Here is a 24,207-nt window from a genome sequence, read left to right as displayed (position 1 = left end):
GAAATCCCCCAAAGAACAGAGAAAGTTAAGGTTTTTTTTGTGACTAACAATTTTAATAGCTTTATTGAGTTATAATTTACATACAGTAATCTGCATATATTTAAAGTATACAGTTTGGTAAATTTTGGTATATGTATACATCTGTAAAACCATTACCGCAATCAAGATAATGAACATATCCATCATCCCTAAAAGTTTCCTAGTGCTCCTTTGTAATCCCCTCTCCTATCTCTTCCTCCACCCCAGGAAACTACTGATCTGCTTTCTGTCACTATAAAACAGTTTGCATTTTCTAGGGTTTTCTTTAACTCAGCATGATAACTTTTACAGTCATCCATGTTGTAGTATGACTCACTACAATAGTAATTATTTCCTATTTATTGTTGGGTAGTTGTGTGGTATACCACCATTTGTGTATCCATTCACCTGTTGATGGACATTTGGATTGTTTCAGTTTTGGGCTCATAAAAATAAAGCCGCTGTGAACATTTGTGTATAAGTCTGTATGGACATATGGTTTCATTTCTCTTAGATAAATATTTGAGAGTGGAATGGCTGGTACTTCTGTGTTAAACTTTTTAAGAAACTGCCAAACTATTTTGCAACGTGGTGGTTCCATTTTACATTTCAGTCTGCAGTATATGAAAGTTCCACTTCCTCCCTGTCCTTGTCAACACATGGTCAGTTTTACATGTTCTAATAGATGTATAGTGGTATCCCATTAGGTTTTAAATTTGCATTTCCCTAATGACTAATGATACTGAGCATTTTAGTTTTTGAAGTGCTTATTTGCTTTCTCTGTATCTTCCTTGGTGAAGTGTTTATTCACATCTTTTGCCATTTTCTTTAAATTGCGTTTTCTTATTGAGTTTATTTTTTTATTTTATTTTTTTGGCTGCGCTAGGTCTTCGTTGCTGCTCGCGGGCTTTGTCTAGTTGCTGCAAGCCAGGGCTACTCTTCGTTGTGGTGCACAAGCTTCTCATTGCGGTGGCTTCTCATTGTGGAGCACGGGCTCTAGGCCTGCGGGCTCAGTAGTTGCGGCACATGGGCCCTAGAACATGTGGGCTTCAGTAGTTGCAGCACACGGGCTCCAGGGCACACGGGCTTTAGTAGTTGTGGCTTGCAGGTTCTAGAGCACAGGCTCGGTAGTTGTGGCACATGGGCTCAGTTGTTCCACGGCGTGTGGGATCTTCCTGGACCAGGGATCGAACCTGTGTTCCCTGCATTGGTAGGCAGATTCTTAACCACTGTGCCACCAGGGAAGTCCCCGCTTACTGAGTTTTGAGAGTTCTCTATGTATTCTTTTTTTTTTTTGCAGTACGTGGGCCTCTCACTGTTGTGGCCTCTTCCGTTGCGGAGCACAGGCTCCGGACACGCAGGCTTAGTGGCCATGGCTCACGGGCCTAGCCGCTCCACAGCATGTGGGATCTTCCCAGACCGGGGCACGAACCTGTGTCCCCTGCATCGGCAGGCGGACTCTCAACCACTGCGCCACCAGGGAAGCCCTCTATGTATTCTTGATACAAGTTATTTATAAGATATGTGATTTGACATGTTTTTCTAGTTTTTGGATTGTCTTTTCTCTTTATGTCTTTTCTCTTTATGTCTTTTATAGAGCATATGTTTTTGTGTGGTTTTTTGTTTTGTTTTTCTGCAGACATCTTGTATATTGATTTGTTCCCTTGCATCTTTTTAAAAATATTTTATTGAAGTATAGTTGATTTACTTAGAGCATGTTTTTAATTTCAGTGAAGTTCAGTTTTTCAGTTTGTTCTTCTCTGGATTATGCTTTTAGTGTTGTGTCTAAGAAATCTTTGCCTAACCCAAGGTTACAAAAGTGTTCTCCTAGATGGTTTTAGTTTTAGATTTTACATTTGTATCTGGGGTCCAATTTGAATGAATTTTCGTATTTAGTGCGAGGTGTGGATTGAAGTTCGAATTTTTTTTTTTTGCAAGTGGATATCAAACTGTTCCAACACCATTTGTTGAAAAGAGAAAGTAATATATAGATGTTTATATGAATATATATTGATTTAAAAATGAAAGAGAAATGGAAATAGATACCGTTATACAGTTTTTTAATCAAATTACTAGTTGGAAAGCATGCTAGAAAATTAAATGGGTACTGGTAGATATTAATAGTAATAAGCAATATAGGCAGAGGAGCAACTAACTTGGGACAAGAGAGAGAGATTTTTGGTTTGGGTGTGAGGAACCTTTGGAACACGATAGCAATGCCTTAAACATAAAGTGGTGGGTTTTGTTTGTATAGCAATAGGCTAGTAGCCAGCCAACTATTAACCTTTGCATAGTTGGACAGTGCAGGCTTATTTTGTACCCAGACTCATATGCATTGATTAAGGTTAATATTGGCCACCATCTAGTATACCAGGACCCACTGGTTGTTTTTGGAGACATACTAATTAAATTGTCAATTTAATTGTCCTTACCTTACCTTACCTTCTCTTCTCTTTGCTCTAGCTTTGCCAACATTTTGAGTAGGGAAAGGGGTGCAACATCTCTTTTTCATTTATGATCATCACTATATTCTGTGAAGGAGATGCCTTGGAAATAGTGAAAAGTGCTTTCTTCTGTCATTTTTGCACTGCCTTTGGCTGTCTTTTCCCTTTTCTTTGTGACACCCAAAAGGTTGGGGGCAGTGGGCATAACATTCTGAGATCATAAAAACCCAGACATTTCCGTATTGTGTTATCTCATCCAATCTGGAGAAAATTCAGCAATCAAAAATGAGTTAATACAGTTGCTCTAACCAAAACTTTAACAATAATAATTACTCAGTGACATATTTTCTGTGGAGTTAGCTAAAACAGTCCAAAATCCAGTCCCAGAGTGATATGTAATCCATTATGGGAAAATGGATTTATTTCCATTATGAAAAAAGTAATTCTTTTATTCTCCTGCCTTTAAAAAAATAAATTATTTCTCATCATTTCCATTATAACATGGCTTTTGATAGCTTTTATCTATGAAAACAAAATGCAATTTCAAGGCAGTATTTTTAATGAGTAAAGCACAATGCTTTATTAAAGGAAAAACAGCTTAAAATATTTAGAGACTTATTGATTATCAACATTAAACAAATGATAAAATGCTGTTAAAATGTTTTGGGTGGTTCTTTCCTAGTGTGTTTGGACAATGCGCTTTTCGGATGTTTAAAGTATTAGAATTCTTAATTTATACAGAGAAGATTAGACTTTTTATTCATATTAGGGAATTTTGTATTATTGAAATATAAGAATAGGTGGACTTGTAATGGATTTATATTTTTGAACCTTTGAGATGCCCTTTATAAGTTTTATTACATTGAGCAAACCTAGCTAACTAGCACATCAGGGTGGAAGAGAGACTTGCTGAAGTAACTTTAGGCAGTTGTGATTGAACTGAGAATTTATTAAGTAAGAAATCTAGAAGAATTTTATGGGAGTAGGGAGGGTAGACAGTTAGTTGAAGTGAAGCAAATTTCATGTTAAACTTTGGCAGTGTTTGGTTTTCTGCTGGTTCGTGAACAGATTTCTTAATTTTGCGCAGAAAGGTTTTGGTCAGAGAGGGTCAGGACTGCTCTCTTGAGAGAATTGCAGTTGGTAGGACATCTTAAAACAAGTTACTGTGAGTTTTATTTTGTTTGAGAGAAGATTCTTTGTAGCTCTTGGGTTTTGAAAAGGAGTTATACGATGAATATACTTTTCGGCTGATGATGGAACAATCTGGGGTGATGGTTGAGGATTAGGATGGGACTAAACTTGAAAATATAGAAGGGAGGGTTTGATGTTAAGAAACAAGAAGAAACTTCCCTTCTTCCTTCCTCCCTCCGTGGGATCTAGAAATCCTAAAAAAGAGTAAATAAATAAAAGGCATAAGCTTAGATACAGTTTGGTGGTTAGAGACTTGGGGAAGTTTAAATGAGTCTCTTGCAATTTTTATCTTTAGATGCTGTGCTTGCTGTTTAGTGCGGAAGAGACATTTAATCAAAAACTTAGTAAAAATCATGAAATACTGGGAGTATTATATAAAGAGATTCTTTGCTTTACAGAAATTGTATGCAAACTCAAATTAGCACATAAAAGGGAATATTAACAAAATTAAAATTTGTTTGTATGGAACTTATATTTTAAAAAGTGGGTAACTATATGTCTTTTGCTATATCATGATTTTTAAGTTGTCTGTTTACATTGTGAATGCTTGGGAAGTATACTAGAAATTACATTTCCATTAAACAAGTTACAGAAGAAAAAAGTACTTGCTTATGTAAAGACTTTGTTGTATATCAACTTCATTCTTAGCACATACATTTCAAATTGATGACTGCTTTCATTTAGGGTCTCTGTATCTGTGTATGAATATTAAGATCACTCCAAGACAGTATTCAAAGGAAGCAGGTTACTGAGCTGAGGTAATTGAAAGTGGCTCTATAGAAGATTAGACTGGAGCATGAACCTGAAGTATGAATAGGTTTGGATGGGATGGAAGTGGGAGGATGGGAATTGCATTTGGAAATCATCAGTCATGAAAGTAGTAGTATATACTGCACCTTCAAGTGACAGTGAGGAGGAGACTTTTAAAGGTAGCTTGATAGACTTCTATTTGGGACATGTGGGGCAAGGGGTAAGGTTTAAAGGTAAAGTGGAGCTGTTGTGTGCTGGTTATGCTATGGGGGGTTTACTTTTTTTTCTGGTAGGCACGTGTTTGAGCAAGAGAATGATATTTTAAAAAATGATGTTTTAGTAAAATCATTGTCTAGGATGGGTTGGAGAATCTTGTTGAGATTAGAGCCAGAGCAGCCAATTAGGAAGATTTTATAATGTTTGAAGGATGAAGGAAAGGGTAACATTGAATATCTGCTCATGCAATGCATTGTACTAGGCTTTCATGTGTATTATCTATTTAATCTTTATTATTAGCTTCTGGTTTTCAAGAGACTGGATTTCAGAGAAATTAAATATTTTGCTAGCATTTGGTGTTGTCATACAATTGATTTTTGTATATTGACTTTGTATCCTGGAGGATGAAGGAAAGGGTAACACTGAATATCTTGCTAAACTCCCTTATTAATAGTTCTAGTTGCATCCTAGAATTTTCTATATAGATGATCATAACATCTATGAAAAAGACTTTCATAGATTGGAAAGACTCTCTTTCCAATTTTTTGCCAAATTTTATGTCTTTTATTTCTTTTTATTGCCTTATTGCATTGCCCAGACCTTTGAGCATCATGTTGGATAGAAGTAGTAAGGGTACAGTGAGGCAAGAAAAAGAAAAGAAACATAACAGTTGTTCTCTCTTCCTCTGTTTTATGAGTGTCTAAGATTGAAAATGAATTGTCTTTCATCAATATGAAATACCCTTTATTATGGTAATGCTTCTGTCTTGAAGTCTACTTTGTCTAAAATTTATGTAGCTTCTCCAGGGTTCTTTCTCTCCAGTGTTCACATGCTATATTTTTCCTGTATTTTTACTTTGAGATAAATCTATGTATCTCTTGTAAACAGTGTATAGTTAGGTGCTGCCTTTTTTTTGGACCTCTGTCTTTGCCTTTTAAATGAGGTGGTTAGACCATTAATATTCAATGTTACTGATATGGTTAGGTTTAAGTTTTTATCTTGGGTTTTTTTTTCCGCCTTCTTTTGGATCGAGTATTTTTAAAATCCATATTTCTTCTATTGGGTTTTTACTTTTACCTTTGCATTTTTTTTAGTGGTTCCTCTATGGATTATTATATGAATCGTTAACTTTTACACTGTACCATGAATTAATATTAACAAAATAAACATCTGTATTTGACAACTATGAACCTGGATTTGGTCATTTTTATAGCGTGTCATCTCCACTTTTCCTTGCTATGTCAGCCCACTTAGTGAAATTCTGAATATAACAATGAAAACTTTAGGGCAAAAATCACATTTTGGTAATTTATTTTGAATTAAAAATATTTATCTCCATTCTCATCATCTTCATACTGAAGTTAAACATTGCATCTCTTAGTAGCATGTGGGAGAATCAGATATGTGTAATAGGAAGCCAAAAGATCTGTTATAAATACTCTACATTTTTTCCCTGAAGTTCAGAATTTTCACATCCTTCAGAGTTGAATAGCAGAGGCAAAAGGATTATTTGCTCACCTTTGCTTTGTCTTAATCTCATCCAGAGAAACATTTCATGGTTTGTACTGGGAATTTTCTCAGTGGACTGCATCTTTCATTTTCTTAATGAAGTCTTTTGGGAGATAGGCTGCTTTTTTGATGTATGTCCATTTTTGATGTATGTCCATCTCATTAACACAAAAGGTATCTGTAATTAGAATTAGAAACTCATTTTCCACATAATTTTAGTATTTCTTTCTAGTTCTATGATATTAAGTATTATCAGGTCTCACAGTACGTTTTGAATTTTTTTCACAGTAATTTTGGAAAGTTTTTCTTAAAATGTCTTACCTGAGTTCTGAAGTTGATATCCAGCCTTAGTAGCATTATTAAACTGTAAGATGCACAAAAAAACTCAGCATTCATATAGTAGGTCAGCTGAGTGCTGGTGTTGACTTATAACTTAAACATCTGTTAAAACCTGTTATATATGAATAATGAGATGCCAGGTAATGTGAACATGAGCACACTATCTTTTAAATTAAGGTTTAAATTTTTAATTCTGAACTTGGAAGGTGGAAGCAGTTTCTTTTACCAAAAATATGTAACTGAAAGAATTTATATTATTCATATTTATACATGTTTATATGCATATGTCTGTCAAAGGTAATTATTTGTAGAGTTCATATCCTATTTGAAGAGTTTGTTTAAGCCACATCCACATATTCTTTCATACACATACTTAAGTTCAACTTAAAACCTTCCTTTTCTCTGTAGGTTAACTATTTTAAAGTGTTTCAAGATACAATGAGGAAATGGCTCAATGCCTCAGTCAGGGAGAATTCCAGTGACATCTACAGTGGAGAATTATGTGGAGAATGGGCAACGGAAGAGGCCAAGATTGGAAGAGCAGGTGGGGGAGTAGGACATTAGGTCAGATATAATAAAAACACTTATGTGGAACTTAAATACTTTTTTGTGTGTCTTTAGCACTTTAGTATGTGATTGTACTTAATAGAAGAAAAAGAAATAGTTGATTAAATTACCTGTGCTATAAAGAGGGATTATATATTTATATGAATAAAATAGAGTAATGAATGCAGTAGAGCTTTGTAGAATACTCTTGTTATGAGAAAAGGCTGATACTTTGTGTTTTAGGCACCTGAACTATGCACCTTATGGTGGGGTTTTACCTTTTTTTTTGTTTTTTGTTTTTTATTTTTTTGGCCAGGGCCCTACTGTGAGGTAGTGTTAGTTTGGAATGAAATTCTAAAAGTATCACTTCTGATACTTAAAAAAATTTTTGCATTAGGGAATGAGAGCAACTTTATTTTGAAATAATTTTAAAATTAGAGAAAAATTACAAGAATAGTGTAAAGAATTTTTTATATTCTCCCATATTCATTAATTTCGTTACTCTTTATCATTCTCTGGATATTTTTTTTTTCCTGAAACTTTTGAGAATAAGTTGTAGATATCATACCCCCTTACTCCTAAATACATCAGCATACATTTCCTAGAACAAGGATATTCTTTTATAATCACAGTATAATGATCAAATTCAACAAATTTAACATTAATACAATACCTTGTCTGATATACATTCTACATTAAAGTTTTGCCAGTTTTCCCAATAATGCCTTTTATAGCAGTTTCCTGCTCCCTCCATCTAGGATCCAGTCAGTATTGTATGTTGCATTTAATTGTCACACTTCTTTAGTCTTTAATCTGACACATTGCTCAGCCTTTCTTTGTCTTTCATGGCAGTGACATTAAAAATATCTATGAAAAGAAGGCTTAGCACCAAAAAGGAATTTTTAAGAAATGTTAAAATTAGAGTTTGTCATAAATCATCACTTAACTTTCTTCTTTATAGTTCTGCTCTTTTCTTTTTGGGTTTGCTGCCATATTTTAATGTCATTGCTTTGGCTTCTACACATGACATATACAGTCTCTCATTTCATCTAGCTCAGTTGCCAAGAAGAAACTTTTAAACTTATTCTAGTTTTCATTTTAAGATTGGGTTGAGCTTGTCAAGGGGATTAGAAAGGACAAAACAACACCTCAAGATACTATGATTAGTCTTTTTGCATGCGGTGGAACTAGAGCCAGAATGGGAACCTTTTACTTCCTGATGTTTCTTGATTTCCTTTCTTGAATGGCTTATTGTGAAGTAAGTAATGAATAAAAAGCAGTTAAGAGTTCATACTACAGAATTTGGTGTAAACAGGTAGGATAATGGACAGGAATGAGCATCAACCTTGGAGTTTGCTAGACCCGTTTGAATCCCAGTGGTACTCATGACTAGCTGGGTAGTCTTGACCAAGTTCTTTAAGCCTTAGAAGAGAATCCAGGTAAAACGGGGATAATAATACCTACAGTGCATGTGTTTTGCGGAGCATTAGAGATAATGCAAAATGCATAATAGTGCCTGGCACGTAGTTGGTGCTCAAGGAATGGTTATTACGTTTTTATAAAATCATAGAAAGACAGCTGTAGGAGGGATCTTAAAAATCACCCGGATAATGAAATCTATTCAGAAAGGTTAAGTAATTGTTACTGACTTATTAGAGTGTAAGCTCCTTGAGAGTAGGGACTGTTTATGTATCTTTTACCTTGTGTTCTTTAGAGTGTATAGAGCACAGTGATGGACTTTAGATACTCGGTAAATATTGATAGTTTAAATACATTTCAGACAAACAAATTCTAGACATATTACAATGTCAGGTAAGTTATTTTTGTCTGGTTTAAAGTACTTATTATTGATAGACCTTTGGAAGTCACATAGCTCTTAGAATATGCATGAGTAAAAAATGTAATTTCAGGCTTATCAGGCTATCAATAGAAATAAAGCAGTGGTTTTAAGGATATATATACATATATATGATTTCTAAATATATTCAATACTAAGAGGATTTTCAGCAGACATAATTAAGTTGTTTTTCTGTAGCTTTTTAGCATATGTCATGTTCAAATGCCACTTCATAGTGAATTGCTTATTTTTGGCATAACAGTTTTCTTTAGTCTTCATCCCTGCTGCTGTGCACACCAAAAGTATCTTAACCAGTGGACTCACTTTTAGTTTTTTGGTTTCTTTTTGGGGGCTTAGAAAGATTGATATTTCATGAGTTTTATTCTTCTGTAGAGGTCTTCCAGAGAAAACATTTACTTATATATTTTTTAAACTCATTCTATCTTGCAGTTACCATATGGGTCCACTGGACCATTTTATAAATTTAATGTGCTTTTGAGGATATTAGTGATCTTATTTTGTCTATATCTTGAAACATTTTGCTGTTTCATCCAAGGAATTATTTCATCGTTTCTCATTAATTCTCAACTATGGAAGAAAAGAAAGGCTGAAACAATAAGAAAAAGGAAAAATGATGGAATTACTTGAAGCAGAGGTTGGCAAACATTTTTGTAAAGCTTAAGATAGTAAATATTCTAGGCTTTGTATACTACATATGGTCTCTGTGACATATTCTTCTTTAAACAACCTTAAAAATGTGAAAACTATTGTATGACCTATCCTAGGTCATACAAAAACAGGTTATGGGCCAGATTTAGCATGTGCACCTTAGTTTGCTATTGCCTTATCCTATGGTTTTCATATTGCATTGTCCAAAGGATTATGTCATGTTTCAAGAAGTATAAAAGGAGACTGGAGATACCATCTTCATTGTCTGCTTTTTGCTTTTATTGGACAAAATTAGGAATTAATAATTTTTCATATTTTGTTCATGATGGCAAAGAGAAGAAAATTGACAGGGGAACAAGTTTCACAATTTTGTGTGAATCAGAAAATGAATACAGGGACTTCCCTGGTGGCACAGTGGTTAAGAATCTGCCTGCCAATTCAGGGGACACGGGTTGGAGCCCTGGTCTGGGAAGATCTCACATGCATGCGGAGCAACTAAGCCCGTAAACCACAACTACTGAGCCTGTGCTCTAGAGCCCGCGAGCCACAACTACTGAGCCCGTGTGCCACAAGTACTGAAGCCTGTGTGCCTAGAGCCCATGCTCTGCAACAAGAGAAGCCACTGCAGTGAGAAACCTGCACACCACAACGAAGAGTAGTACCCACTTTCCGCAACTAGAGAAAGCCTGTGCACGCCAACAAAGACCCAACACAGCCAAAGATAAATAAATAAATTTATTAAAGAAAATGAATACAATGAGGCAGATAGCAGCATTCTACAATCATGATGGTGGTGAAGTTGATCATATAAGCAAAATCTCAAGATTGAATCTTCAGATGATGGTCTCTTAGGTGAATTTTCTCAAATAAAAAAATTGATGATTGAACAGTATATTTCTAAGGGCCAAAAGAAAGTATGGTATTCTTATCCATTTAGTCATCCATCAAGGAGGAATTAATCACGTAGTATTTTGTGACAAAATCTTGGACATGTGGTAAAAGGATGTGTGCTGGTATTCTTTCATCTCTTACGTTTGGTCTCCAAATTTGGATACAGTTTGTAAGTGGATATTGCTGAAAGTGGGTGTGTATACAAAGGTGATGAGAAGATAATGTAGAAATGAATGAAACTAATTGGATTGATTATTCTAAATAATGTTTATAAGTCTAAAAATGACAATGTTTTGCAAATTACAGATCAAAGAAGATGGCCATTCTTTCTTCAATAAATTATGAGCCATTAAAAGTTTCAAAATTTCAAGGTTTCAAGTATTGCACTTTGACAATGCAACTGCCAGAAGAAAGACCAGAATTGATGATAAGCTCGAATCTATTAGAGATCCACATTTATTAGTGACACTTGAGGAACAGTTGTATTCAGAGAACGTGGCCCATTTTGGCTATTTATAACTTAAAACCAGGCAAATGTGGGAAATCTGGAATGGATGTTTGAGTTTGCTGTACTTTAGTACTTACTAAAATTCTAATAAAGTTTTTTAATATCTCTTCATTCTTTTGAACATTTTTTGTGAAATGAAGTGTATATAGTTTTAAAAAGAGTCACACCCAGATAGTAAATGATGATGACTGCTTTTCCTTGTATACTGACAGTAAAGCACTAGTTTCCTATAGGATTTTCTCCTCTGAGTTGTGTTAGTCTAGTGAAGAGGGATACTTTGAGAAACAACCTTAAAAGATTTGCTGCTTCTTTTACTATTGGAATGTTACTGAGAACTTTTTGTAATGTATGTTTTTTTTTAAAGACCAGGTCAGATGTTTTACTTTCCCTGCTGTTTTTGTTTTTTAATTTTTTGGTTATAAGACTCAGTGTAACTGATCATGTTTTTCTTTTTACTTTGGCTGTCAAGAATTCATATCCAAAATTAAACACTCACTTTAAGTTTGTACATTATGTTCCAATGTTTCTTTCCAATATTTTATGGTTTGCAAACAAGAACCTTTGTACTTGGAAGGTACCAATTACTGTGTCAAGCCCGTTTTGAGAATAAGATTGACTAAAGGAATGGTTTAACTGCACAGTGGATTTCTTTGAAAATATAGATTAAAGATTACTGAAGACTGAGGGATTTTTTGTTTTTCCCATCTTAAGTTGTCTTAGTCCCAGAGAGCTTTAAAATGAAAGAGTCAGAATATTTCCTTAGCCCCAGTTTTTACAACAGATCTTAGAGTGTTTTCCTTAGGGCTTCACTTATTTGCCAAGAGCTTGTATGTGATAAAGGATGGAGGTTAGAGATGACAGGGCTTTCTGCTTGGGCCGATTACTCTCTGGGTAGTTACAACTAAGGCAGTAGTAGGTTGTATTGACACTACTTTCCTTGATTGAGATCATTGGAGCCTGTTATACAGGCAAATAGCAGTACATTTTCTGGACTTAGCATAATTCTCGGCTTAAAACAATTGAAAGGATGGAGTAAGGAACTCCAGAAGTTCATCCCTCCATAAAAGCAACAACAGCAAAAACTGGCAAAAACTCTCAGAATCAACTTTTTCAGGACTCTGGAAACTAACCAAAGGCTTGTCGCAACCAGAGGGACATTTAATCAAGAAAAAACACTGAATCTCTATAAGAACGGTGAGCTTTGTGGTAGTTAATCTACCCTGCTCCCAACCCTTGTTCCTCAGCTCAGTGGTAGCCTTGAAAATAACAGACCATGTTCTTGGTACTGGTACTGATACCAGAGGGAGTAGAATGGACCTTATTCACAATTAATTGTAATTAACTTGTTTTGTTCTGTGGTTCCCTGGAAGACTGATTTAAAAGGCTCACCTTTATCTTTTTTAACTTGGAACTCTTCCACTGCTAAAATGACTTTCTGCATATGTTTGTCAAAAATGTTTACAGGTAAGTGTATTAGTCACTGCTGCCTGAGGCAGTGACAACAGTTGGGGCAAATAACAGACTAACCAAAAAGCTTGGAAGGAAAGGCTGGGAATAAGATACTTTGGGGAACAAGGGTTTTGAAATTCTCCTGGAGATTCCTGGGAATCTAAAAGACCACATCGGTGTCCAGGGCTGTGCACATGCTTGGGAAAGACCTAAGAAGGTCCTAAGCTCTTCCTGCTGGCTGACCTTGAAGGCATGAGTATTTTTTAAAATAAATTTATTTATTTATTTATTTATGGCTGCGTTGGGTCTTTGTTGCTGTGCAGGGGCTTTCTCTAGTTGTGGCGAGTGGGGGCTACTCCTTGTAGTGGTCCTTGGGCTTCTCATTGCAGTGGCTCCTCTTGTTGCAGAGCACAGGCTCTAGGCGTGCAGCCTTCAGTAGTTGTGGCATGTGGGCTTCAGTAGTTGTGGCACACGGGCTTAGTTGCTCCGTGGCATGCGGGATCTTCCCGGACCAGGGCTCAAACCCGTGTCCCCTGCACTGGCAGGCGGGTTCTTAACCACTGCACCACAAGGGAAGCCCGAAGGCGTGAGCATTGAAGGCATGTCTCAACACACAAAGCCCACCTGCAAACACTGGGAGAATTTTTTGGTCCCAGGCTTCTAAGGAAATCTCTTTCCATTCACTAGCTAACCACTAACCTAATAGAACAGAGACTTCAGTGGTCACAAATGACAAAAAATACAGACTTTATAGTATTAGTTCAGAAAAATCATTAAACAAGGAAACAACCACAATGAACAGTAGCAATAAACCCTAAGGAGAGGTGAAATATCTGATTGCTGGAGTTGCCACATTATTCAATATCCAGTTTTCAACAAGATGCTATGAAGCATGCAAGAAACAAGGCCCTTTCACAGAAGAAATGAATAGAAACTGTTTCTAAGAAGTATAGACATTGGACTTAATAGTCAAAGACTTTAAGGAAGCTTTCTCAAATATTCTTGAAGAGCTAAAGGAAATCAGGAGAATGATGTATCATCAAATAGAAGATACCAATAGAAAAAAATTTTAAAGGAAATAAGTTATGGAGTGGAAAAGTACAGTAACTGAAATGAAAATTTGACTAGAGGGTTTCAGAAGCAGATTTGAGTAGGTGCAAAAAAGAATCAGTGAATTTGAAGATAGGTAAAATACCTAATTTGAAGAGTAGAAAGGAAAAAGAATGAAAAATGAACAGAGCCTTAGAGACCTGTGAGACACCATCAGGCATGCCAACATATGCATAATGGGAGTCCCAGAAGAAGAAGAGAGAAGGGGTAGAAAGAATATTTGAAGAAATAATTGCCCTAAAACTCTAAATTTGATGAAAAACATTAATCTACACACTTAAGTAGCTCAACAAACTCAAGTAGGATAAACTTCACTCCAAGACATGATAAACTGCCAAAGACAGAGCATCTTGAAAGTGGCAGGAGAAGCAGCTCATCACATACAAGGGTTCTTACTAGATTATGGCTGATTTCTCATCAGAAACATTTAGACCAGAGGCAGTGGGATGACATATTTAAAGTACTGAAAGAAAAAAGGTCAATCAAGAATTATTTAGCCATCAGAAATGGAGAAATGAAGACATTCCCAGATAAACAGAAATTGGAATAGTGGCTAGAGGACTTACCCTATTGGAAATGCTAAAGGGAGTCCTTCAGGCTGAAATGAGAGGACCTGGGATAGTAATTCGAATTCATGTTAAGTAAAAAAGAACACAGCTAAAGGTGACTATACAGGTAATTATGAAAGCCTTAATACATACTTTGTAACTTTGCTTTTTTTCCTATGTGATATAAAAGACAATGGCATAAAACAAAAACTCTTAAGTCTGCTTATGTGCATACTAGGTATAAAGATGTAATTAGTGACAATAACAATATAAGGGAGAGAAGCAGTTACATAGGAGCAAAGTTTTTATATACTATTGAAATTAAATTGGTATTAATCCAAACTAGAGTTGTTCTATTTTAAGATGTTAATTGTAATCCCCAGTGCAACCATTTAAAGACTATAATAAAAAATATATATATAGTAAAGGAAATGATAAAGGAATTAAAATGGTACACTGGCACGTATCTATTTAACATGAAATTCAGCCCTTCAATTAAAAGGTAGAGATTTTCAGAATGGATTAAAAAATATGATATAGCTGTTGATTCAAAGATAAAAATTGGTTGAAAGTAAAGGATGAAAAAAATTATGCAAACTGAAACCAAAGTGTCACTCTATCAAAAAGATACAATTACAAACTTTTGTGTACCTAATAGAGCCTCATGAAGCAGAAATAGAGTTGAAAGGAGAAATAATCAGTTCAACAATAATAGTTGGAAACTTCAATACCTTACTTTCAATATGGACAGAACAACTAGACAGAGGATCATCAAGGAAACAGAAGACTTGAAAAACACTATAAACCAACTAGACCTAATAGACTTATGTAGAACATTCTATGCAACAAAAGCAGGATATACATTCTTCTCAAGTGCCTATGGAACATTTCCTTGAATAGCTGTATGTTAGGCCACAAAACAAGTCTTAGTGTATTTTAAAGGATTGAAATCATGCAAAGTATGTTCTCCAGCCACATTGATAGAAATTAGAAGTAACAGAAGTAAACCTGGAAAATTCACAAATATGTGGAAATTAAGTAAAACAAATAATTTAAAAATACCAAAAATATCTTAAACCAGTCATGTTTAGTGAAGTGTGTGTATTTTTAAAGCACAGAAAAATACAGTTATGTTTGTATTCATATGCTTGAAAATTTAATGAGTCTTGATACTTGCAGTAAGTGTTCTAGTTATTAGGGATGTGTGTTGTCCTAGAGTTCTGTAGTATTTGTTTAGACATAGTCATATAAAAAGAGCAGATAAACCAAAAATCTATTCATTGTATGATTTTTTTTTTTCTTAGACTAACTTTTCTGATTATGTCTTATGTGGATTAATAAAACTGGTATATTTTTTCATGTATAAGTTAGCTGACACTTAGAGGCTCAGATATATCAAATATACATTTGATATATTTTATATATTTATGATGTATTATATACTTTACTTGTAAATAAATATATTGTAAAGGCGAAAATTACTATTTTCTGAATAAGCTGCAAATTTCTTTATTGCCTATTTGATAACAGATCATCAGGTGTTGAGTGGGGTGATTTATGACATTTAGTAAAATATGCCATGTCGTTATCAGTATTAATGGCAATGAAATCTCTTTCTTTAGTGGAATAATCAGAAAATATTAAAACTAATTCTAAAAATTTTTAAAAATATCCTTCCCTCAGAGTTAGCATTGAGAATCTGTTATCTAATTAATGCTCATTTATTTATTTTTCTCTTAATTTCCATTTCTAGCTGCAATAATTTTGTAAGTTTTAGAAAAGTAATAGCTATTTTTCTGGTGAGGAAAACTTCGGTTTTCTTAATTATTTGTTAATATGGTAAAAGCTAGGCATCCTTTTACATTTATCTGAGAAGAGACAAACTTTCATGTAACAGAACTTTTTAGTGCATATAAATCAAGGTTCTTCACATATTTATATTATTTTTTTTTTTAATTTATTTTTTGCGGTACGCGGGCCTCTCACTGTTGTGGCCTCTCCTGTTGTGGAGCACAGGCTCCGGACGCGCAGGCTCAGCGGCCATGGCTCACGGGCCCAGCTACACCACGGCATGTGGGATCTTCCCGGACCGGGGCACGAACCCGCGTCCCCTGCATCGGCAGGCGGACTCTCAACCACTGCGCCACCAGGGAAGCCCCACATATTTATAAAGGAATTTGTGTGTATACAAGTTAAATTTAAAATATGTGGCACATGTTAATTTTTTTCAGGAGAAGGAAGCCAGCACCCTTTTGGAGCCATGAATATTGTCCGAAATCCATCTGTTGCTCACATTGGAATTTCAGTGGAATTATTGGACAGTCTGGCTCAGCAGACTCCTGTAGGTAATGCTGCTGTGTCTTCAGTTGACTCATTTACTCAGGTAATGGAATGTACATTTCATTATTTTCTAAAATAATTTTAAAATCACATTCTGTACTTTAGAAATTAGCTTGGTGGTAGAATTCATGTAAAAATGAAGGTAAACACATATGATATAAGTTATTGGCTTCCATGTATATTTTCAGTTTGTCTTCCTCTCTATAGGTATTTTAAAATTTATAAATGCTTTGATGAGACTTAAGTTTTTATAGTGATAAAATAGCTCAAAGTGATTTTTTAAAATGGGTTTAAATATTAACTTTACCTCTTTTCCTCCCACAATTAGTATGCTAGGCTGTGAGTATACAGTTGTAAACCTGATGAGCAAGATCCTTGTCCTCGTGGAGCTTAAAGTGACACAATTCCATAAGGGTTGACTTTTAACCTGTCTGGCAGAGGCCTGAAGGGGAGAATGATCTAGGCAGAGTTATAGCTATTACAGAGGCCCTGTTATGTTTGAAGAATAAAGTGAAACTTTGTGTCTGGGGTAGAGTGAACAAGGGTGAGAGATGGGAAATGAGGTTGGAGATGATGGGGGACGTGGCTGCAGGATAAATCATATGTGACCTCATTGGCTTTTGTAAAGACTTTGGCTTATATTCTGTTTGGAAGAGAAAACATAAGAGAGTTTTGAGCAGGAGAGTAATATGATCTAACTTACATTTTTAAAGGATCACTTTTGCATCTTTGGAGAGAAACTGTAGTGAGGCAGAGAGGAAAGGAGGAAGATCAGTTAGGAGGCTCTTGTGAAAATCTAGGTGAGAGGTTTTAATGACTTGAACCAGGAAGTATGGGGAAGTAGAAATGGAGGTGATGAAAAGTAGTTGATTTCTGGAGATAATTTGAAGATGGGGCCAGTAGTGTTTCATGGTGTGGATCACATGTGAGGTCTGAGATAGAGACATCAACTATGGCTCCAAGGGTGTTGGATCCAGGAACAAGAACACAGGAATATTGTGAAAAGAACAAGTATGGGCTGGGAGTGGAATCAGGAGTTGTATTTTGATTGTACTATGTTTGGGATGCCTGTTAGATATCCAGCTGGGGAAGACAAGCTTAGAGTTCAAGAGAAGTAAAAATTTGGGAGTCATCAGTGTAGAGGTGGTATTTAAAGTTGGGAAGGGGATGTGATCACTGAGAAGTAACTGTAAATAGAAAAATTGGCCAGTGACAGAGCTTGGGGCCATTTCAAAGTTGAGACGCTTAAGGGATAAGGAGAAATGAAAGGAGCAGCCTGAAGTAGGAGGAGACCCCAAAAGTGCTGTTTTGGAGGCCAAGCGAAGACTGAATTTTAAGAAGGAAGAAGTGATCAATAGTATTCACTGCTGATGGGTCAAGTAAGATGAAGGCTAAGAATTAACCATTGGATTCAGCAAGGTAAAAGTTATTAAAGATTTTGACAAGAGTTCATAGAGGTGGAAAGGGTGTTTGCAGCAAGGTTGAGTGAATTGGAGAGGAAGAAATGGAAACAGTGAATATAGATGACTCTTGACGAGTGTTGTCATAAAGGACAGCAGGTGAATGGTCTGGTTGCTTGAGGGGGCTATGGGGACAAGGAATTTTTTTTTCTTTCTGTTTTTAATCGGAGATATTATATCATGTTTGACAGGAATGAAGCATTAGTGAGAGAAAAATTGATGATGCAGGAGAGTGGGGAGGCTTGTGAAAGTGGTGCCCTTGAGTAGGAAATAAGACCGTATTGGGAGGTTTTCGATAGGATAATGGACAGTGTTTATAGTAATGGATATATGGGCACAGACAGACACAGGAGGTTGGTAAATGTGCTGATGAGAAGTTGTGCAAGTTCTCTCTTAATTCCTTCTCTTTGCTCAGTGAAATAGGAAGCAAGGTCATCAGCTAAGATTGAGGGGAAAAGAAGTATTGGAAATCTAAACCAAAAGGATTATTAAACAAGTCCTCTAGGAGAGGAGGAGGGTGAATGGACTAGGGAAACCTTTTGGGCTTGCTAGGAAGCACATTTTTTTTTTTTTTTGCGGTAGCGGGCCTCTCACTGTTGTGGTCTCTCCCGCTGCGGAGCACAGGCTCCGGACGCGCAGGCCCAGCGGCCATGGCTCACGGGCCCAGCCGCTCCGCGGCACGTGGGATCCTCCCGGACCGGGGCACGAACCCGCGTCCCCTGCATCGGCAGGCGGACCCTCAACCACTGCGCCACCAGGGAAGCCCAGGAAGCACATTTTTGAAGATTGTGGCCATGAATTTAAGCGCCGACTTGTCATATGATCTCTTGAGAATGGGCCAAATTAAAGAATGGCAGAATCTGGGTGTTAAAAATTTTGTCAGTGATTTAAAAAATAAACTATACTGAAAAAAGCAAGTTGTAAAACAATACTTATAGTGTCCCATATAGATTGTATTTGAAAAATGTCTGGAAAATACATGACAAAGTGATGTTATCCCTGGGGAGGGGCAAGAAGACTTTTTACTCTATAATAAGTTATTTGAGCTTTTTAATGAAGCATATTTTTTTTATTAAATGTTTTATTATGAAATATTTTAATATATAGAAAAGTGCATTCCACAAATATTTATTGTATACCTATTGTGTGCGAGGCATTTTTTAAGAACAAACAGATAAAAATAGGTAGACAAAATAAAATAATACCCATCCTTACAGAGCTCTCTTTATAGTGGGGTATATTTGAAGACTTCCATATGTCTTCCACCTAGATTTAACTGTTAACATTTTGCTATATTTGCTACTAATTAAAAAATTATATAAAGTGTTACAGATACAGCCCACTGCTCTCTGCTTCTCTTCTTCCCTTTCCTCTCCAGGTAGCTACTCTTCTAACTTTATATATCTTTCCTATCTGTATTTCAGTACTTAAAAAAAATTTTCATATTTGTTCACAAAACGTATAGTACTATTTGTATGTGTGTTTAAATGTGTTTCTAATTTATGCTTAGTTATTCTTACTTCACTTTAGTTTTTATCAGTAGTACATGGTTTAGAAAGTCAAATAGTTTTACATGTAAAACAGCTGTCCTCTATTATACCTTTTATATTCTGCTTTATTCTGCCTCTCAGCAGCAGTCACTTTCAACCTCCCCCTCATTTTTTTTCCCTCCTTCTCCTTGTATTTATTTCCATGTGTCAGAAGAAACTTGCTTAATCTTTCTTTATTAATTTATTTATTACAGGTATTTTCCATTGACTTACCGATACATAACATGATTTAGCTCTCTTAATCCTCTGTTCTCCAAAATACACAGATATCTTTTCTCCCCACCTTTCCAGTATAGATTTTCATTAAGTTAGTATTCAAAGTTTTCAGTATTATGACCTGGTAAATGTTTTTCAGAACTGAGCCGTGTGTAGTGGTATGATTATATTTCTTGTTCTGTATAACTTTTCATTTATCCTGGTTAATAAATTTCTCATTTTTTTCCTTTGCATGGATTTCTGTATTTCCATTTCTAATAATTTATGCCCAAATTCTGCCAATTGTAAATTCCCATTCAATATATTTAAATATAGCAATTTAAAATTTGTCTTGGAAACATTTCTCTTGGAACTCTCTTTTTTGTTCCACTGTGGACTGATTATTCTCTGGGTCTGTTGCATAGCTGTTGTTAAGGTATGGTTTTCTTTCACCATTACTCCAGAAATTCCTTTTATTTCTCTTCTGTGTTGAATCCCTTTTTTTCTGGTTCTTCTATTTTTACTTCTTGTTATTTACCCTTTCGTATGTTTTTTAAATGGATATAAATGTTTGTATCATACTGCACAAACTTCTACAACTTACTGTTGTTCACTCAGCATTATTTTTAAAGATTTATCTGTGTTGATACATGGAATCGATTTAGTTTGTTTTAATTGTCATATGTCATATGTACGAATGAGCCGCAGTTTGTTTTTCCATTTCCAATGGTAGATGTTTTTATACATTCTTAGTAATATTTATCAGACCTTAAATTTTTGCCAAACTTGGTAGGTGAAATTAGAATATTACTATTGTTTTGGGGTTTTTTTTGGACTGTTGGTGAAGTTGAGCATTTTTTCAGATTTTTGGCCTGCATTTGTATTTTCTTTTATAGGAATTGACTGTTTATATAATTTTCCCCAATTTTCTGTTGTATTAATTTTGGCACTTTTTAATTTTAGCTTTTTGGGAAAAGGCCTTTATGCGTTCTGGATAATAATCCTTTGTTGTATATGTTGTAAATTTTTTCCCCTACCTTGTCTTTTAGTATTGTTTATGGTGTCTTTTGCATACAGACATTTTTCTGTAGACAAGTTTTATCAGTTGTTTCCTTTATGATTTGTGGGTTTTTTGTATTTGAGAAATTCTTCCCTATGCTGATATGTAAAGATGTTACGTTCTCTTATAGTTCTTAAGGCTTTTAACGTTTTACTTTTTGAATTGTGTTTGTGTGTGGTATGGGAAGGGATCTAAAGTCATTTTCCCCCCTATGGAAAACTAGTTGTTCTAGTCCCATTAAATGAATAGTTAGTCCACATTTTTTTTTTATTGTGAATAATAGCATCTTTGTTATATATCATGTGTCGCATATGCTTAGGTTTGTTCCTGGGCTTTCTCTTTTATTCCAGTTAATTTGCCTGTTCCTCTGCCAGGAAAAATCTTAATATCTGGAAGGCCAAGTCCCTCCTCCTAGTCATCAAAATAGGCTTAGGTATTTTTCATAATAATTTTAGTATCAGCTTGTCAAGTGCCATGAAAAATCTTGTTGGAATTTAGTTGAAAATAACATTGGATTTATAGGTTTAATGTGCCTTTATCACATTAAGTATTCCCATCCGTGAACATATTGTATCTTTCCACTCGACATGGTATATAAGTCCTTTCATTTGTTTTCTTTCTTATCTCTCAAGACAGTCTTAAAATATTTTCCACAAAAGTCTTACTATTAGCTTGTCTTAGCATTTCCCCTAGGTATCTTACAGACTTTGTTTCTGTCATGAATTGGATCTTCTTAAAGTTACATTTAAAAATTTTTCTTGCTTGTATGGAGGGTTGCTGTTGATTTTTTTTCTCCTGGTACTGATCTTTTAGTTAGTGATCTTATTGGTTCAACTCTGATATTGGTTCAAGTACCTTAACAGTAGAGTCTCTTGGACTAAACTACCTCGATATTATTAAATAAACAAAAACCCTAATAAGATGTTTCTTCCATGTAGAAAAGAGACAGCAAGAACCTTCATGGCTAGTTTTGTGTTTTGGAGAAAGTGATGTTGGGAAGATTATTTTTGAGTGAATAAAAGGTAGTATTATCGTTAGTAGTTCATTAATTTTGGGGTTTAGTGCTTAAACCCATTTGATTCTCAAGAAATGTGAATCAGTTTACTTCTTGCTTCTACAAAGGAGTCTTGGAGGCTGTTAGTGGATTTGCCCATTTGAGGGTCAGTGAGAACGAACAGACCAGGAAATAGAAATGAAATAGTGTTACCTTTCTCTTCTTTGTAATTGATGGTGAGTAACCAGTTGTTCCTTTTTTATACTTAAGTTTTTATCTTTCTGGTAAGAAAAAGACTTCTTGGATATGGTTACTATTTTATATGAGAAAATAGGTTGATTTGATGAGGGTGGTATTTGAGGAGAGGGGCATCTCCAAAGGTGGAGATAAAAGAAGATATTTTGAATGAAAAAACATTTTTTCTTTTTTTTTCCCAAACTGAATATGTTATAAACTTTAAAATATTTGATAATCATAGAAATTCTTTGAGATATAAAGAAAGTACTAAAGGCAGATTGTTATGATTTTGTGGCATAATGTCATTTTATGACTTGCCTTAATGTTCAGCATTAGATTGTCTCAGAACTCACAGTCCTTAAACCAAGTTAATATGACAACATTTTAAATTAAAAATATTAAGGTATAAATGGAGTGTTTAGTATAATCCATTAATCTATTTATTATTAACTTTTAGTTCACACAAAAGATGTTAGACAACTTCTACAATTTTGCTTCATCATTTGCTGTCTCTCAGGCCCAGATGACACCAAGTCCATCTGAAATGTTCATTCCGGCAAATGTGGTTCTGAAATGGTATGGGGCATTTTGTAGCTCTCATATTAAGGCTTCTAGTAGCCTACAAAAGATGTGTGTTTTTTGCTTGTGAATGTATTTCTTCTTTGACATTTAAACATATTCTTTTATTGTGGACATCAGAATACATTAACATTTGCATGCAATTAAAAAGTATGTATTTTAGAGTTCACATTAGGAATAATTTTTACCCCAAATAATATTTTGTTATATAGTAGCCATTTTGGCTTTATAAAGACAGGAAAATAAAATTGCTTATGTTTTAGGGACCACAATTAAGGGCTGTACATTTTTTTATATTTTGAATTGTAAGTACTGTATATGAGGTTTGAAATATCAATGAACTTTTTTTTTCACTAGTAGAAAGTCTTGATCTAAAATAAACATGTATGAAACATCAGAGTGGTTTATACTGCACTTTTCTATGTTTCTGTTTTATAGATATTTCTTTTCACTTTGAATATCCCAGTGTTGGCGAGATACATAAGGAGAGTTTGCTGAGAAGTGGTAGCATGGTATAGCATGGATTGTACTAGAATGTATTAGGTTTGAGCTTTGTAATAATGTAGCTATGTGACCTTGAGAAAATTATTCTCATCTATGAAACGAGGGAGAAGGAGTTAGATTTCACTTTTTCTTAGGTCCCTTCTAGCTCTCAGATTTGCAAAAGATAAAAAAATTAATAAAATTTATTATGATTTGTGCTTTCTGATACAGCCAGTTAAATCACTATGCTTGCTGTCTGTTATAAATTAATAATTAAACTCCCAGATTAACTTTTAACTTTCTAAGTTTTTAATCTTAGCATTTTAGAAATGACATGTAAAGTTATTTGCTTTTTGATGAGTCATTTGTCACATTATGAAAGATTCTAATTAAATTTCTTATAAATATGTTTTTCTTTTGTAGGTATGAAAACTTTCAAAGACGACTAGCACAGAACCCTCTCTTTTGGAAAACATAATTTGAATAAAATAATTTTTAATGGATTCTGAAATTTGTCATGTTTTGAAGATAATCATTCTATTTGAAAGCATGAAGTCAAAAGGATCATGAAACCTAAGTTTAAAAACTGCTTAGTGACTATGAAGGTTAATTAAAATCTTTATAAAAAATTAAAAACACTGAAAAAATGTTCATCATTAATGACTTTTTTCCCTTAAGCTGGAAATATTCAGAGGCAAAACATTTTGTTTTGGCTATGATTCATTTTTTACTTAAAAATAAAGCATAGTCACAATATTGTGCCACATGCATTGCATTTATAATCTTTCATTTATATTTACAGTGGTTTGCTAGAATAGTTAACTTAAAATCAACTATATCAAAATTTGGGGACTTTTGGAAAAACATATCAAATATACATTTTTACATATGGAGAAATTATTTTCAGTTAGTATTTCTTTAGATTAAAAGTTTTTTCAGAGGAATTCCCTGGCAGGCCAGTGGTTAGGACTAGGCGCTTTCACTGCCGTAGCCTGGGCTCTATCCCTGGTTGGGGAGCTAAGATCCCACAGGCTGCGTGGTGCGGTCAAAAAAAAAAAAAGTTTTTTCAATTAACAGATTTGTTGTCACTTTTTATATTTGCAAATTCATATGTTTTTTATTAACAAAATTGCCATAATACTGATCAGGTTTTGTTTAATATTGGTAATGTTACACATTTGTGTATAGACTATAGGATTCATTACTTCTTTGTATGAAGGTAAAGCCTTTGTGTCTCATTCAAAGGGAGCCCTTTGACTTTTACTGGTGATGCCCATTGACCAG

General features: G+C 34.8%; 1 protein-coding gene across 3 annotated transcripts in view; it reads left to right on the top strand.

The window, feature by feature from the left end:
- HIKESHI (heat shock protein nuclear import factor hikeshi) overlaps positions 1-23,687 on the top strand; it is a 32,278-nt gene extending 8,591 nt beyond the window's left edge. The window contains exons 2-5 of one of the 3 annotated variants that reach the window (XM_024763604.1): positions 6,876-7,011; positions 16,257-16,408; positions 22,319-22,437; positions 23,347-23,426. In XM_024763604.1, coding sequence (XP_024619372.1) covers positions 6,876-7,011; positions 16,257-16,408; positions 22,319-22,437; positions 23,347-23,401 — 462 coding nt within the window. In that variant the 3' untranslated portion in view covers positions 23,402-23,426. Of the gene's footprint in view, positions 1-6,875; positions 7,012-16,256; positions 16,409-22,318; positions 22,438-23,346 lie in introns of all 3 variants that reach the window. The other 2 variants (XM_024763603.1, XM_024763605.1) reach the window with 2 other exon arrangements.
- Positions 23,688-24,207: the final 520 nt, after the last annotated feature.

The sequence above is a fragment of the Neophocaena asiaeorientalis genome, unplaced genomic scaffold (genome assembly GCF_003031525.2).
Source record: "Neophocaena asiaeorientalis asiaeorientalis breed wild unplaced genomic scaffold, Neophocaena_asiaeorientalis_V1.1 scaffold946, whole genome shotgun sequence".
NCBI classification, from domain to species: domain Eukaryota; kingdom Metazoa; phylum Chordata; class Mammalia; order Artiodactyla; family Phocoenidae; genus Neophocaena; species Neophocaena asiaeorientalis.
The sequence above is the reverse complement of the archived record's forward strand: the minus strand, read 5'-3'. Positions and strand labels throughout refer to the sequence as shown.